General features: G+C 42.2%; 1 protein-coding gene across 1 annotated transcript; it reads right to left on the bottom strand.

Moving 5' to 3' along the window:
* Positions 1-6,175: 6,175 nt before the first annotated feature.
* LOC124150833 (glutathione S-transferase 1-like) lies at positions 6,176-13,173 on the bottom strand. The gene is made up of 4 exons (XM_046522936.2): positions 12,952-13,173; positions 9,742-9,800; positions 7,132-7,276; positions 6,176-6,731 (listed from the first exon to the last, which is right to left on the bottom strand). The coding sequence occupies exons 1-4, from the start codon at positions 13,093-13,095 to the stop codon at positions 6,423-6,425; spliced, it is 657 nt and encodes a 218-aa protein (XP_046378892.2). The 5' UTR covers positions 13,096-13,173; the 3' UTR covers positions 6,176-6,422.
* Between the last annotated feature and the right edge of the window lie 598 nt (positions 13,174-13,771).

Below are 13,771 nucleotides of genomic sequence, written 5' to 3'. Positions count from 1 at the left end.
CATCAGTGTGTGTCCACCTCTTGTCTGTGTGGTCATCAGTGTGTGTCCACCTCTTGTCTGTGTAGGTCATCAGTGTTTGTCCACCTCTTGTCTGTGTGGGTCATCAGTGTGTCTATGTCTTGTCTGTGTGTGTCTATGTCTTGTCTGTGTGTGTCGTCAGTGTGAGTCCTTGCCTTGTCTGTGTGTGTCGTCAGTGTGTCTATGTCTTGTCTGTGTGGTCATCAGTGTGTGTCAACCTCTTGTCTGTGTGGGTCATCAGTGTGTGTCCACCTCTTGTCTGAGTGGGTCATCAGTGTGTGTCCTTGTCTTGTCTGTGTGGTCATCAGTGTGTGTCCACCTCTTGTCTCTGTGGGTCATCAGTGTGTGTCCACCTCTTGTCTGTGTGGTCATCAGTGTGTGTCCACCTCTTGTCTGTGTAGGTCATCAGTGTTTGTCCACCTCTTGTCTGTGTTGGTCATCAGTGTGTCTATGTCTTGTCTGTGTGTGTCTATGTCTTGTCTGTGTGTGTCGTCAGTGTGTGTCCTTGCCTTGTCTGTGTGTGTCGTCAGTGTGTCTATGTCTTGTCTGTGTGTGTCGTCAGTGTGTGTCCTTGTCTTGCCTGTGTGTGTCGTCAGTGTGTCTATGTCTTGTCTGTGTGTGTCGTCAGTGTGTCGATGTCTTGTCTGTGCGTGTCCTTGCCTTGTCTGTGTGTGTCGTCAGTGTGTCTATGTCTTGTCTGTGTGTGTCGTCAGTGTGTGTCCTTGCCTTGTCTTTGTGGGTCATCAGTGTGTCTATGTCTAGTCTGTGTGCCCTTGTCTTGTCTGTGTGGGTCATCTGTGTGTCCACCTGTTGTCTGTGTGTATCGTCAGTGTGTCTATGTCTTGTCTGTGTGTGTCATCTGTGTGTGTCCTTGTCTTGTCTGTGTGGGTCATCAGTGTGTCTATGTCTTGTCTGTTTGTTCTGCCTTGTCTAAGTGGGTCATCAGTGTGTCTATGTCTTGTCTGTGTGTGTCGTCAGTGTGTGTCCTTGCCTTGTCTGTGTGGGTCATCAGTGTGTCTATGTCTTGTCTGTGTGTGTCGTCAGTGTGTGTCCTTGCCTTGTCTGTGTGGGTCATCAGTGTGTCTATGTCTTGTCTGTGTGTGTCGTCAGTGTGTGTCCTTGTCTTGTCTGTGTGGGTCATCAGTGTGTCTATGTCTTGTCTGTGTGTGTCGTCAGTGTGTGTCCTTGCCTTGTCTGTGTGGGTCATCAGTGTGTCTATGTCTTGTCTGTGTGTGTCATCAGTGTGTCTATGTCTTGTCTGTGTGTGTTGTCAGTGTGTGTCCTTGTCTTGTCTGTGTGGGTCATCAGTGTGTCTATGTCTTGTCTGTGTGTGTCGTCAGTGTGTGTATGTCTTGTCTGTGTGTGTCCTTGCCTTGTCTGTGTGTGTCGTCAGTGTGTCTACGTCTTGTCTGTGTCAGCAGCAGCATGGCCATCATCAACACAGCGTAATTATACACGAATATAAACTGAAAGCTGCACATTTCCAACTTCTATATACACCGGCATCGATGCCTAATCATTTATGCTAATTGCTCGTTAGCGCATACTCATCCGAGTATATCCCAAATCCATACTCTCACAACTGGAGTAACTATGGATACGTATCCATCTTGCAAGGTATTCTCATGGCTTGACAGCACAACATGCGAACAAGTCATAACATCCTGATCATCATATGAAACCAGCATTTACGAAGCACATAAAAAAAGATAAGTCCCGCGTGTCCTTCAATCGGCATCTTACATAGCTGAACATGTTTAATATAGCCCCGAGTACACCGTAACTGAGAATGAAGTTTCAACTTCTTCTTCAATTGGAGATTTTACTTTCGCTTTCCGCATGTGGAGATGTAAAACGATACATTCCGCGTATTTCGCACACAGGGTTGCACTTATACTATTGGGTGAAAATGCGTAAAGAATAATTAAAGAAGTGCAACCCCCCAAAATGTAAATTTGGGCTTGGGTTGGAGAGGGGGGTGGTGGTGTCAAGCAGGCACAAGGAACGCGTCGGCTGGCGAGCGTGTGTAGGGTTCCTTGAAGTGACTTAGAAGATCTTCCCAGCCAGGTCCGGAAGATCTTGCCAGTCAGCTGGGCGGCTGCGATTATGCTCTTGCTGAAATTTAAGGTCTTATAAGCAGAACAGCTATCAGGTATATCTACCAAATTGGTTGGTGATTTCCTGGTACATTCTATCAAAAGCGTTCCAGAACGTAATTTCTTAACATCCTTTAACTCACCAGCTTTACCCTTGAGTCCTTTTGCCAAGAGAAATGGTGAATACGAAGCTGGAGTACGGTCACCCTTAGCTTCCATGACCAGAAAACGAGGCCAAGTATCCCTTTCGGTATACAATAATCTCGTCACTGTTTCATCATCAGATGAATCGAGTCCAGAATCAGATTCCAATAGTTGCCGTTTTGTTTTTTTGGGATTGTGTTTACCCACTGGTTGTATATATATTGGTTCAGCAATCCTGGTTCCTGCCCGCCACGGAGCGCCAACAAGGGCGTTGTCATATGTAAGCGGAGTTCCAGCAAACTAACGCCATAGGGATACAGGAATGGTATACTCCAGAGGATCGAAAAGATCTACCAGATTGACCCATGAGCCACCGCCTTCTGGGTATATGCTCTATCTATTATATGCAGGGATCTAAACAACTTCACGAACAGAAGACTTTTCAAAACGTAAAACACAGTGTTAAACAATATCAAAAACTTCATACACAGGGCTTGACATGACCAGCCGATTGATAGAACCGGGCCCATTCTACCACCCGCCTTGGTAAAGTCAGGGTCGAAGTGATGTATTGGGCAAAGGAAAGCTATACCTGGCTCCAGTGCCCTCAACCACCAGAATCCATTTCTCCACCGACACAGGGGTGCAACCCACGGCAAACGGGTTGCCCAATTTAGTCGCCACATACGACAAGCAATGAGGGACTGAGGACACATTCTACCCCGGGTCCACATGGGGGAAGAGATTGATTCTGGTGAATGAGGGCACTTGAGCCAGGTATAGCCTTCCTTTGCCATTCATTCACTCACTCACTCACTCACTCACTCACTCACTCACTCACTCACTCACTCTCTCTCTCTCTCTCTCTCTCACACACACACACACACACACACACACACACACACACACACACACACACACATACATACATACATACATACATACATACATACATACATAGTCATGTGCTGCCTCTTTGACAGCATGCCACTTCGGAGGAGGAGACATTCCTACTACCGGATGAGGCATCGTAAAGCCTACCCAAACGTATTCATGAACTGACCCTGTGATTCCGGTAAACAGTTTTCCGCCATCCCATCCATCAAATCCTGAACTTTCAGTAACGTGATTAACCGAAATATTGAAATAATGGTTCATAACATAAGCCGAAATATGTCATTGTCTGATTTTGATTACGGTTTGATTTGCATGCATGGGCACCAGTGTACTTAAACCCACATTAATGGCAGTATTGTTGGCATCGTCTCTCTCATTACACAAAGGAGCACGTCCCTACGATTGTTGTCGCATCCATCGTCGGTTGCATCATAACTTACTCGTTTAGCCGTTCACATTCACCATCTAACACATCAAGGCTTTCACACAATAATGCATATTGTACCAATGAGGGGCCGTTATATGTGTGGTGATACGTATCTGTAATTATGTTTCTCTGAACTGCAATGTCAAAGGTGTTTAGTTTGTGTTCTGGCAACACTTCGTGAGTTAATGGAGTTATTGTGATCAGGCAATGACCATGCGCAGGTAACACATGTCACACAGAGCTGATCAATCATTGGTAGACCGTGTTTCCCACTATAGCCTCGGTATATACCCCGACGCACGTGTAACTGAGACGGAGTTACAACCGTTCAGGGACTCGTTGAAGATCTGTTATTCAGCTGTTATGTATCTCTCTCTACGGTCAGAAATCCGTCAACACCCTTGTCGTCCAGGTCGGTGGGGTTCAAGGATCAAGAACAGATGTATTGATATGTTCTTGGTCGAAGACATTTAAATTTAGACATATCTTAACATATCATGACATAAATGCATTGCTCCAAGAAAGCGTTACTAATAGACGTTAATTTATTTCATAAACGTTCGTGGGTATTTCGGTTTACAAGAGCAACCAATGCTGGTCGTTAGAGTATCCGATTTAATGTATTGGATGGTGTGACTCGGAGACTTAATTACATGTCGTAACCCAACGGCGTCGATTCCTGTTCATGATAGTAATGACAGAATTGTTTCGACTCAATTATTTACAGACCGCCGTCATCTGCCTGGAATATTGGCAAGTACGGCGTTGAATAACAAACAGACAAAACACAACTATTTCATAACAGTCACATTGGACCTTTCCTCCCACAAATTCCAAAGAATCTTTAACCCAACTCACTCACTCACTCACCTGCCCATCTGCCCATATAACAAATAGTTCTAACCTATTGCACAGTAATGACACAGGGGCGATTGAATAGCTTAGTTTGTTTCACAAAAGTGATACATGTCCAGGACATGTACTATTTCATAAAAGTCACTTCGGACCTTCCTCACACTAAATCCTAAAGAAAGTTTAACCCCATTCACTCACTCACTAACTCATTCACTCTCACTCACTCACTCAATCACTCTCCTACCCACCTGCTCAGAATAGATAGTTCTGACCTACTGCACAGTTATGACAGAGAGGCGATTGAATAGCTTAGTTTGTTTGTTTGTTTGGCTTGGTTTGTTGTGTAACGCTGCATTCAGTAGTAAGGATCACCACATGCATATGGGTAGAAGGGAAGTGTTCCCAATGTATGAATGCCGTTGAAGATGAGTGCCATGTTGTATTCAACTTTCCTGTTTACAATGTTCAGCGCCGTACACGTTTGAACAGTTGTCTTGAGTTAAACTCAAATTTTAATGAATTTTATTAAATTTGAATTTTAAAAATTATTTTGTCTTGTACTTTTTTGTGCCATATAACTGACAAAACATGCCATGATATTTTTACCCTCCCCCTGACAATCTTTTTTTGGACGCCTGCTTTCCAGCATATACCTGTAATTCGAAATGTGATATTGTGTTAGTGTGTGTATCTCTGAATATTGTATTTGTCAATGTATACATTGCTAATTTATCATGTTCTGTCTTAACTCCGTTATGGCTATGGTGTATGAACCCATGTTAAGGTTAACATATACCCAAATATTTACTCAATATGACAAAAGAAAGTGGTACACGTCAGTATTTAATAACGCATTGAAACCAGTTGTAACAAGAAAACAGCGTCACCATTATCCCCGCCCATGAAATTTGTTTATATATATAGTAGAGAATATACACGGAGAACTGGAGGGCAACTCCAGAACAAAAAAAGAACGGCATCAGTCTTGACATGTTCACTGGAACTTTTTGTGAATGGCCTAATTGCAAGCATTAAAAAAATATTTTCACCAGTGGTAGCCTGGTTCGAGTGCCACTTGTAAATTGTGGTTTGTGTTTTTTTCACCATTCACCATATATCTTGTACAAGTTTCTTTGTCAAGTGTTATACATCTCATTTAGGTAATTATGGTAACGGTACTCAGGCAACCCTGCGCAGATGATTTTGCAGTATAGCATGATAATTTCAGTACTCTGTTAATATAGGTGTAACGTTTCATGGCTAATAGAAGAACCAAAACATCAAAAGGCATAAAGCAATCAAGGATATGTTTTGACCAGATTGATAAGAACACGAAACTGAACAAACTGTATCAGTTCTTAATTAATAAAACTTTTCATGTCCGACGTAACTCCTTCTTGTAATGTTAACTGAAAATTGGCTACTCTGTTTCACAAATAAAAGACTGTCCCAATGTAGAAGGAGGTATGGTCACGTTACTTTCCCCATTCCCATACTTATTGGAAGTATAACTATGACTATTGCGAGGAGCCCACACCGACCCACTGCTCTCGGCGGTTTGTTTAAATATCCTCGTGTTTACCTCTTGCCTCAGACAAAGTTAACTGGTCAAATGTGACTGGTTTTAAATAATCAGTGCCATCAAAGACCTACACTGCATCGGGCACCTGTTGAACATCATTGGGCTGATGTAACTCAAGCGCAGATTGCCTTACAAATAAACCACAAAGAAAAAAAATAACCATAAAGCTTTTAATCTTTGTAGTTGAATATATATTGGTAATACTATATAACTGGAGACAAGTTAATCAGTGAAAACAGTGCAATAAGGATCCTAACATCAGTTACACAAGTAAGAGTTCATCTTTGGTTTATGAAGATGAATGATCTAAAACTCACACAACAATAACCTCTTGCACTGACTTTTTGTTGTGCATTCTCTTGCATCATCCGTACACTTCAATGGATCTGAACATCTTCATGTTTTACACCTTTTCAGTGTGTCGATTCTTCACGCTTTCCACCCAGCCGGGAAACGACTGATTCGCTTCTTTGTAGTAGGGCAATTCCTGCATTCTCTTGTACCATGCCATGGCATTGGGGTACTTGGACATATCCCCTGGATAGACAATTTCCACTGCAAACCCAACTACTATCGAAAAGTCGGCAATGGTGGGGTTATTTCCGGTAAGGAACTTCTTATCCTTGACCAGTGTATCAATCCGCTTGAAACCCTTCATGACCTTCTCGTCTTGTTCTTTTGTCATCTCATATTTGTCTCTGAATGGCAGCCACTGAAATAGGAACACAACTCCTATGACAAGACGTGTTTACAAGGTTGAATGAGTATTTCTCTACCTCTGTACTCGGTGTATGTTTATAGAAGTGTCGCCACTTCTCAAATACTCGGTCATTTTTTAATCAAAGCCACGGGTTATTGCCCAATGCTAGATCGAAATTTTATTACGCACTGTACACTTTCATCCCGATAAATTTACTGCAATCCACTTGACAGAGGCCTGCTTGTATGTTTGGCTGATGTGACTTAAAGTTACAGAATTCAACTATCATATCATCTGTATGAGGTACTCAGGACCTATTCTAATCAAGAATCCTGACGGGATCGACCAGTGTTAAGTAAAGTACTACAGGTGATTAAAAAAACCAAGAATGCTACATTACTTTAATACTTACCAGATCCTCCAAAATGACTCTGAAGAAGACCCCAAGATCATAGTCCAGTAGTCGGTCCACCTCTGCCCTCTTCTGGGGGTCCCGGGGGTACAAGCTGTTGTCCTCACCCCCATATTTCCCTATCAGGTAGCGCAAGATGGCGCGACTGTGGATACAATAGAAGACACATCTGCAGTTTCATGAGGGTAAAATCGTCATTGCACAGAGCAGTTGAGAATGCTTTGCATAACTAGTCTATGACACGTTGCTGAATATGAAACCAATATGTGCTATGCGAACTCAATTTCAGCCCATTCTTGGGCATTTCTCAACAAACATGGTGATAATAGATATATATATCTTCAAAGGTTCAGGGCAATTTGTTAACATTTAAAGTCAATGCCGTCTGTCGTTTACTGAGAAAACAGTAATCTTTATTATGTGAAATACTGGATAACATCTATCTAACATTTCGGGGATAGGCATTTAAGCAATAAGTAGTCATCGCCATGGGCACCAGTTGTGGGCACCTCTTGGCAGCGAGATTAATCGCTACTCACCCTCTCTTCTGACCCTCTTCTTCACACATATGAATCAGAATTTCTGCTCGAATGGCAAAATCAAAACAAGGGAACTTGCCCAAGAAGTTTAACTAAGCTTACGATATATAAATCAATTGCCAACGCCTTTCCACGGATTCACGATGAATAAGAAATAAGAGAGACCAATGAATCATATTTAGATCTATGCATACATATTGAGAGTGACAAAAACTATCCAGAGGACTGTATGACAAGAGAGATGACTTCGGCTTGCCAATAGTTAACTTTCCCATTATGTCCAGCGACACTCCAGCACCCCCAGCCTTTGATGTCGACAGTTCACATCATTTGAGGTACAATCGAGAATTTCTACAAGGACTTTAAAGAGCGTCTTGTTCAAAAGTTGTAAGATCAGGGTTACAACAATCAAGGCGTTATACAAGCTTCCAAAAGGGTTGATGGTAACCCTGTTAAGGACATTTACAAATTTAACGAATCAAAACTGAATTCCTTATTTTGACCATACCATATATTTCCTTGTTTTTGATAGGTGAACAATTGACTTGTCCTTGCATGTGTTTGTGACGGGTACAACCGGAAAGGCAATAAACGCTCACCGTTTTGCGAAAAAACTTGGTATGATCACTATTGTGATCGTGATTCATAAACGCATACAGTCAAATTCGTACAATGAACAATGCGTTTTGCAGAGATTACTTATGATCATGGATAGGGTTTTGTTGCTGTTATTTACAATAAACATAACCCTAAAAACCAAGGCCCGGGATAGAATGTTCAACAGAGTTCCTAGTATAAATGTGTAAGGACGAAATGAAGCATACGATCTTGATATCCAATAAGATGATGGGGTGTAAGTCCAAATGCATGACTGGCATATCTATACAGAGACACTGGGGATACGAGTTACTACTTAGGTTGTACATATACATGCTACAAGAACAGCTAGTAAGTGTTATGATACACTGTAGGAGTCCTGATACTGTAGGAGTCAGCATTAAGATCCGATTGTGGAGCAGGGTTATGTGCAGAATGTTCAACAGGTATGTGTGGAACTACATAGAGTACAAAGACCTGGGTGCCGCGGAGGTCTGGTTAACAGGCACATCACATGATTGGCATGTCTGTAAAGATACTCTCCACTGTGCCCTGCTGGACAAAAGACTATAGGTATCCTACTGAGATTATAGCTTTTCAGGTACCAGTCTGTTGAATATACATTCCACGATTCTCCAAACACAGCTAGTAAGTGTTAGATTCTTGTATAACGCCGCAAACAGCTATTTCAGCTTTATGACAACAGAATGTAAATAACCGAGTCTGGACCAGACTATCCTGTGATTGGCGTCATGATTATTGATCTTAGCAATTAGGATACGAGGACATGCTTCAACCAAGTAGCTAGTCAGTGACATAGGACAGTTATCACTAGATCGTGATCACAGTCAGGATAACAAACGGCATAATGTCATCCACAATGTTATAAATAGTTTTTGGGGCGGTCGGGTAGCCTAGTGGTTAAAGCGTTCGCTCGTCACGCCGAAGACCCGGGTTCGATTCCCGACATGGGTACAATGTATGAAGCCCATTTCTGGTGTCCCCCGCCGTGATATTGCTGGAATATTGCTAAAAGTGACGTAAAACCATACTCACTCACTCACAATAAGTAGTTTCTAAAATGATTCAGATAAGTGATCATGAATGATGTTGCAGTCATATGAGTTTCACCCAGGTTAATTTTTAATTTATTGACAATATTTTTAGAACATCACGATTATAACGGCATTATGAACATAGATAGTATGCAGTCCATATTAAACCATGACTTTATGATGGATTGCATGGTAACGATTTAAATCTCTTTGTGACAGATCAACTGAAGAATATGTTCCAGTGGCAGGATGTCAATATGTGTTTCAGTCGTCGTTAAATCTGCTTAAGGATTAAGGCAGTTTGAGTGTTCCATTCATCGACGGTTGTCCTAAATTCCATTTCAAATAGCGGATAATTGTTACAGGATATGGAATGACGGAAAATCTACGTTGCCTTGACTTTAGTTGTGTGACCTTACCTCTCCCACAATGTGAAGTCTCCATCTATAATTGTTGGGACGCTTTGATCCGGGTTTATCTGAAATGTTACAAAACAGTTCATAAACGACTAGAATAAGTGAGTGAATGAATTGGGCTTAACGCCTTTTTAAACCTAAACATTAAACCATTTCGGTGAGTTCACGCTATTGTTCTTGCAGTTGTTTCTGAGCCAGAGACCCGTGAAGATCCGGGGTAGAATTGGTCTTCAGCAACCCATGCTTGCCGTAAAAGGCGACTATTCTAACGGGATCGGGTGTTCAGGGTCGCTGACTTGGTTGATGCATGTCATCGATCCCAATTGGGTGGATCGATGCTCATGATATTAATCACTGGATTGTCTGGTCCAGACTCGATTATTTACAGACCGCCATCATATAGCTGGAATATTGCTGAGTGCGGCGTTAAACAACAAACCAACCAACCAACCAACAACCAATTCTGAGCCAGAAATTCACGGCCATTCTGAACTTGCATTTCAAACAAGCGAAACTACAGGTCATTATGCAAAATTATAAATAACATATACGTTAACCATAACAAGGTTAAAGTAGAATCAACTCGTGATTAAACAAGTCATCGAGCCTGACCACCGATCAATTTGGTCCTGCATAGGTTGCTGGACCCCCAATGGCCCTAAGACCAAAGCCTTAGACCAAACGCCTTACTACTGAACTGTCACCATGTTGATGTAATGTACTAGTTTGACAGTTAATACGTTTGCTTCAACCTTCAAAAGTCTGTGATTTAACTGAGGCGATGTCAAAGCTGCGTATCACTCACTCATAGTATACCATTAACAATGTAACGTAATTTGCAAATGAACTACTAGACACATGGTACGGAGAGTTGAAGGATACCGACCCATCATCCTGGAAACTTAAGAAGTCATGTCACTGCTGATATAAACTGTATTGAGTCCGTGTGACAGGGAGGCTGTGTGTGAGATAACCAGATCCAGTTAAGGCAGCAGTGGAAGGAGCCAGGGAGCCAGTTGACTGCCCATCCCTCTTGTATTACTATAATTATATGTATAACTCCTATATTACCATATGAAATGTCCGAAAACGAATAGGGATAATATTACCTTTCCGTTTTCGGACATTTTATACTTTAGGGTCTGCGTGTATTTTGGAAGTGAGTATATATTGGTAACCATGTTAACTGATTACTTAAAAACATTATGATTTGTAGTGTCTGAAATATTCTTTGTTTTTATAATTAACAAAAAATGTTCTAAAAATGACTTTTTACCATTTTTTTTACACTTTTCCTTCATTAGTATACTGCAATAAAATGTCATGAAAATATAGAAAATTATGTTGTCAATTGTCTCAGTGGTTGACAGTTCCAGCATTCCTTACAACTGTGTGTGTAAACCAGCTGTTAGACTTACACAAGTATATATATAAATAAAGTTATAAATATATATAAATATATAAATAAAGTTCAAATGAATCCAAATGCGAGAAACAATGTGTTTTCCACCTGCAGAGAGTACTACATACAGTTTAGGGAAAACACGATGTGAACGGGTTACCGGTCTGTTATTACCTCAAATTGAAGTACAGTAAACTACGTTTATAACGAACACGCTTATAACGAACTGACGGATATAACGAACTTATTTTTTAGTTCCGGCCATTTCTTGTATGTACGCTTATAACGAACTACGGTTATTACGAACTAAAATTAGTGGTCCCTTTGAGTTCGTTATAACCGTAGTTTACTGTAATAAGATTATGACAAGTACGTGTATAGATCGGGACATTTACTGGGAATACAGCGATATCAACTTTTCAGTCACAAACCCACGGAAAATATGTTTACAAAATCTAAAAAGATTACGAAGGCAATCGTCCACCACAGTCTGAATAAGATTTATAAGGTGGTGTTCTCGGCCCTGATGTAGGGTCAGGTGTTGACTGTAGGACCCCATCGTGGTTCTCGGGCAGCCGATCTTTGTCCCAGTTTTATAGCGCTTCTCTCAAACCCTGGAGTTAACTGGGTCAGCGCGTCAGTGAGTGTGTGCCACAAATAGGCCCGAGATTTATTGAATGCAAAATATATGTCATAGATTGCAAGGATGGTCATAGACTATGTAAACTAACAAGGACGTGTATCACAAGTCCACCTATTGCTGACAAAGGGGCAACGGGTGGTTACCACGGTTGTAATATATTAAACCCGTTATTTTCACATCGTTTTATGTGAACTGGTTTCAAAGACAACACTAATCTCACCCTGGCCCAATCATCTAGGTTATCGTGGTCGGAGCTACTGTTGTTATTTGACTCAAATATAGGTCAGCTTTGAGGCTTGTGAGCCGGCAGTACCAGAGACCATAACATAGATTTCATGGTCTCTGACAGTACTGGATCTCGTTGTCGCAACACGCTCTATGTGTGTGACATCATTACCCCTGAAATATCCTGTGACATAAGACCATGAACAAAAATATATAAAATGCCGATCAAATCTTTGATTGCAGTTGACATACAGAGTCGCATGTATTGTATTTTGATGGAAGGATTATTTCGAATTACAGTGTCGTCAATTCGAAGTTATCAGTAGTCAGAAACAAGCAGTGTGCCGTCAGTAGCCTATACAGCCAATATGTGTACCGGGATCATTGCAAGACATCGTCTTAATCAGTACTTCGAGTTAAGGGATCTCAGGCTTACGAGACCCGTGAAGATCCGGGGTAGAATAGGTCTTCAGCAACCCATACTTGTGGTAAAAAGCGACTATGCTTGTCGTAAGAGGCGACTAACGGGATCGGGTGGTCAGGCTCGCTGACTTGGTTGATGCATGTCATCGTATCCCAATTGCGTAGATCGATGCTCATGATGTCAATCACTGGATTGTCTGGTGCAGACTCGATTACTTACAGACCGTCGTCATATAGCTGGAACATTGCTGAGTGCGGCGTTAAACAACAAACAAACAAGCTTACGAGGTGATAACATGGGATACTAGGGGCATCATTCTTCCCAGACTCCGCGCGGGGTGACACTGCAAGGAAAGGGTCATGTCTTCAGGAACCGTATGACATGAATGATTCCCAAAACTGTTACGAATTGGGATTGATAATTTGAGAGAATGACGGCCCCATCCGGTTTAGTTTCATCTTACGACCAGTAATGGGCAGCGGGGGACCTATTCCAACCCTCGCGCCGTGGTGTACTCACCTCTGTAAACTCCGGGGCTAGATGGTCTTTGTTCCAGTACTGGAGTTCCTTCATCTCGAGTGGTACACCAAGGGCCTTGGCTGTCATGAGGACAGCAAGACTTGGTGGGCTTCCCTTAAAATAATATAACTGGATGTTCGCCATGGTAGCTGACGCCACACTAAACACACCGTTTCTATCTGAGCAGACGGGAGGCTGCAGTCGTTGTGTCAACCCCCTGGCTATCGGCTGTTTAAATAGGTCGAACGAGAGGGGCATCAGCTGTGACTTTGGGATTCTCAGTGATATATGGTCTTGCTTTGTGCATGCAGACCACACCTGCCAGTGAGCAGGATACTCTGTATATGGCAATAAATTGCTTATATGTAGTTTCGTCAGTGAGTTTTTTGCGAGTTTGTTTATTATTATTATTAGTTACATGGTCCAGTTTCAACATTACTTCCTTTATATTACGGCCTGACAACTCGCTGAGAAATGAGACCGCCTCCGTGGTCTTGTGGTAGAGCGTCCGCCCTGAGAGCGGAAGGTCCGGGGTTTGATCCCCGGCCACGTCATGCCAAAAACGATAAAAGGTGGTACTTGTTGTTACCCTGTCTGGCGCACGGCATTAAGGGGCTAAAACAAGGACTGGTCGGCTCGGAGTCAGTATACTGTGTCTGAGTTGGGTATTCATGTTTAACTGCGGCATGGTATCTCAGTGAGCTAGCACTATAAATCGGCATCAGTCCGGACTAGTACAAGCAGCCAGCCAAACACACACACACACACACACACACACACACACACACACACACACACACACACACACACACACACACAC

Source organism: Haliotis rufescens, unplaced genomic scaffold, assembly GCF_023055435.1.
Source record: "Haliotis rufescens isolate VD_foot unplaced genomic scaffold, xgHalRufe1.0.p SCAF_11, whole genome shotgun sequence".
In the NCBI taxonomy this organism is placed as follows: Eukaryota; Metazoa; Mollusca; class Gastropoda; order Lepetellida; family Haliotidae; genus Haliotis; species Haliotis rufescens.
The sequence above is the reverse complement of the archived record's forward strand: the minus strand, read 5'-3'. Positions and strand labels throughout refer to the sequence as shown.

Coding starts and splice junctions, on each gene's coding strand:
- LOC124150833 (XM_046522936.2), bottom strand. CDS start 13,095: ATGGCGAACATCCAGTTATATTATTTTAAGGGAAGCCCACCAAGTCTT. Junction 9,801..12,951: donor TAGCCCCGGAGTTTACAGAG/GTGAGTACACCA, acceptor GTAACATTTCAG/ATAAACCCGGATCAAAGCGT. Junction 6,732..7,131: donor GAGTCATTTTGGAGGATCTG/GTAAGTATTAAA, acceptor TTCCTATTTCAG/TGGCTGCCATTCAGAGACAA.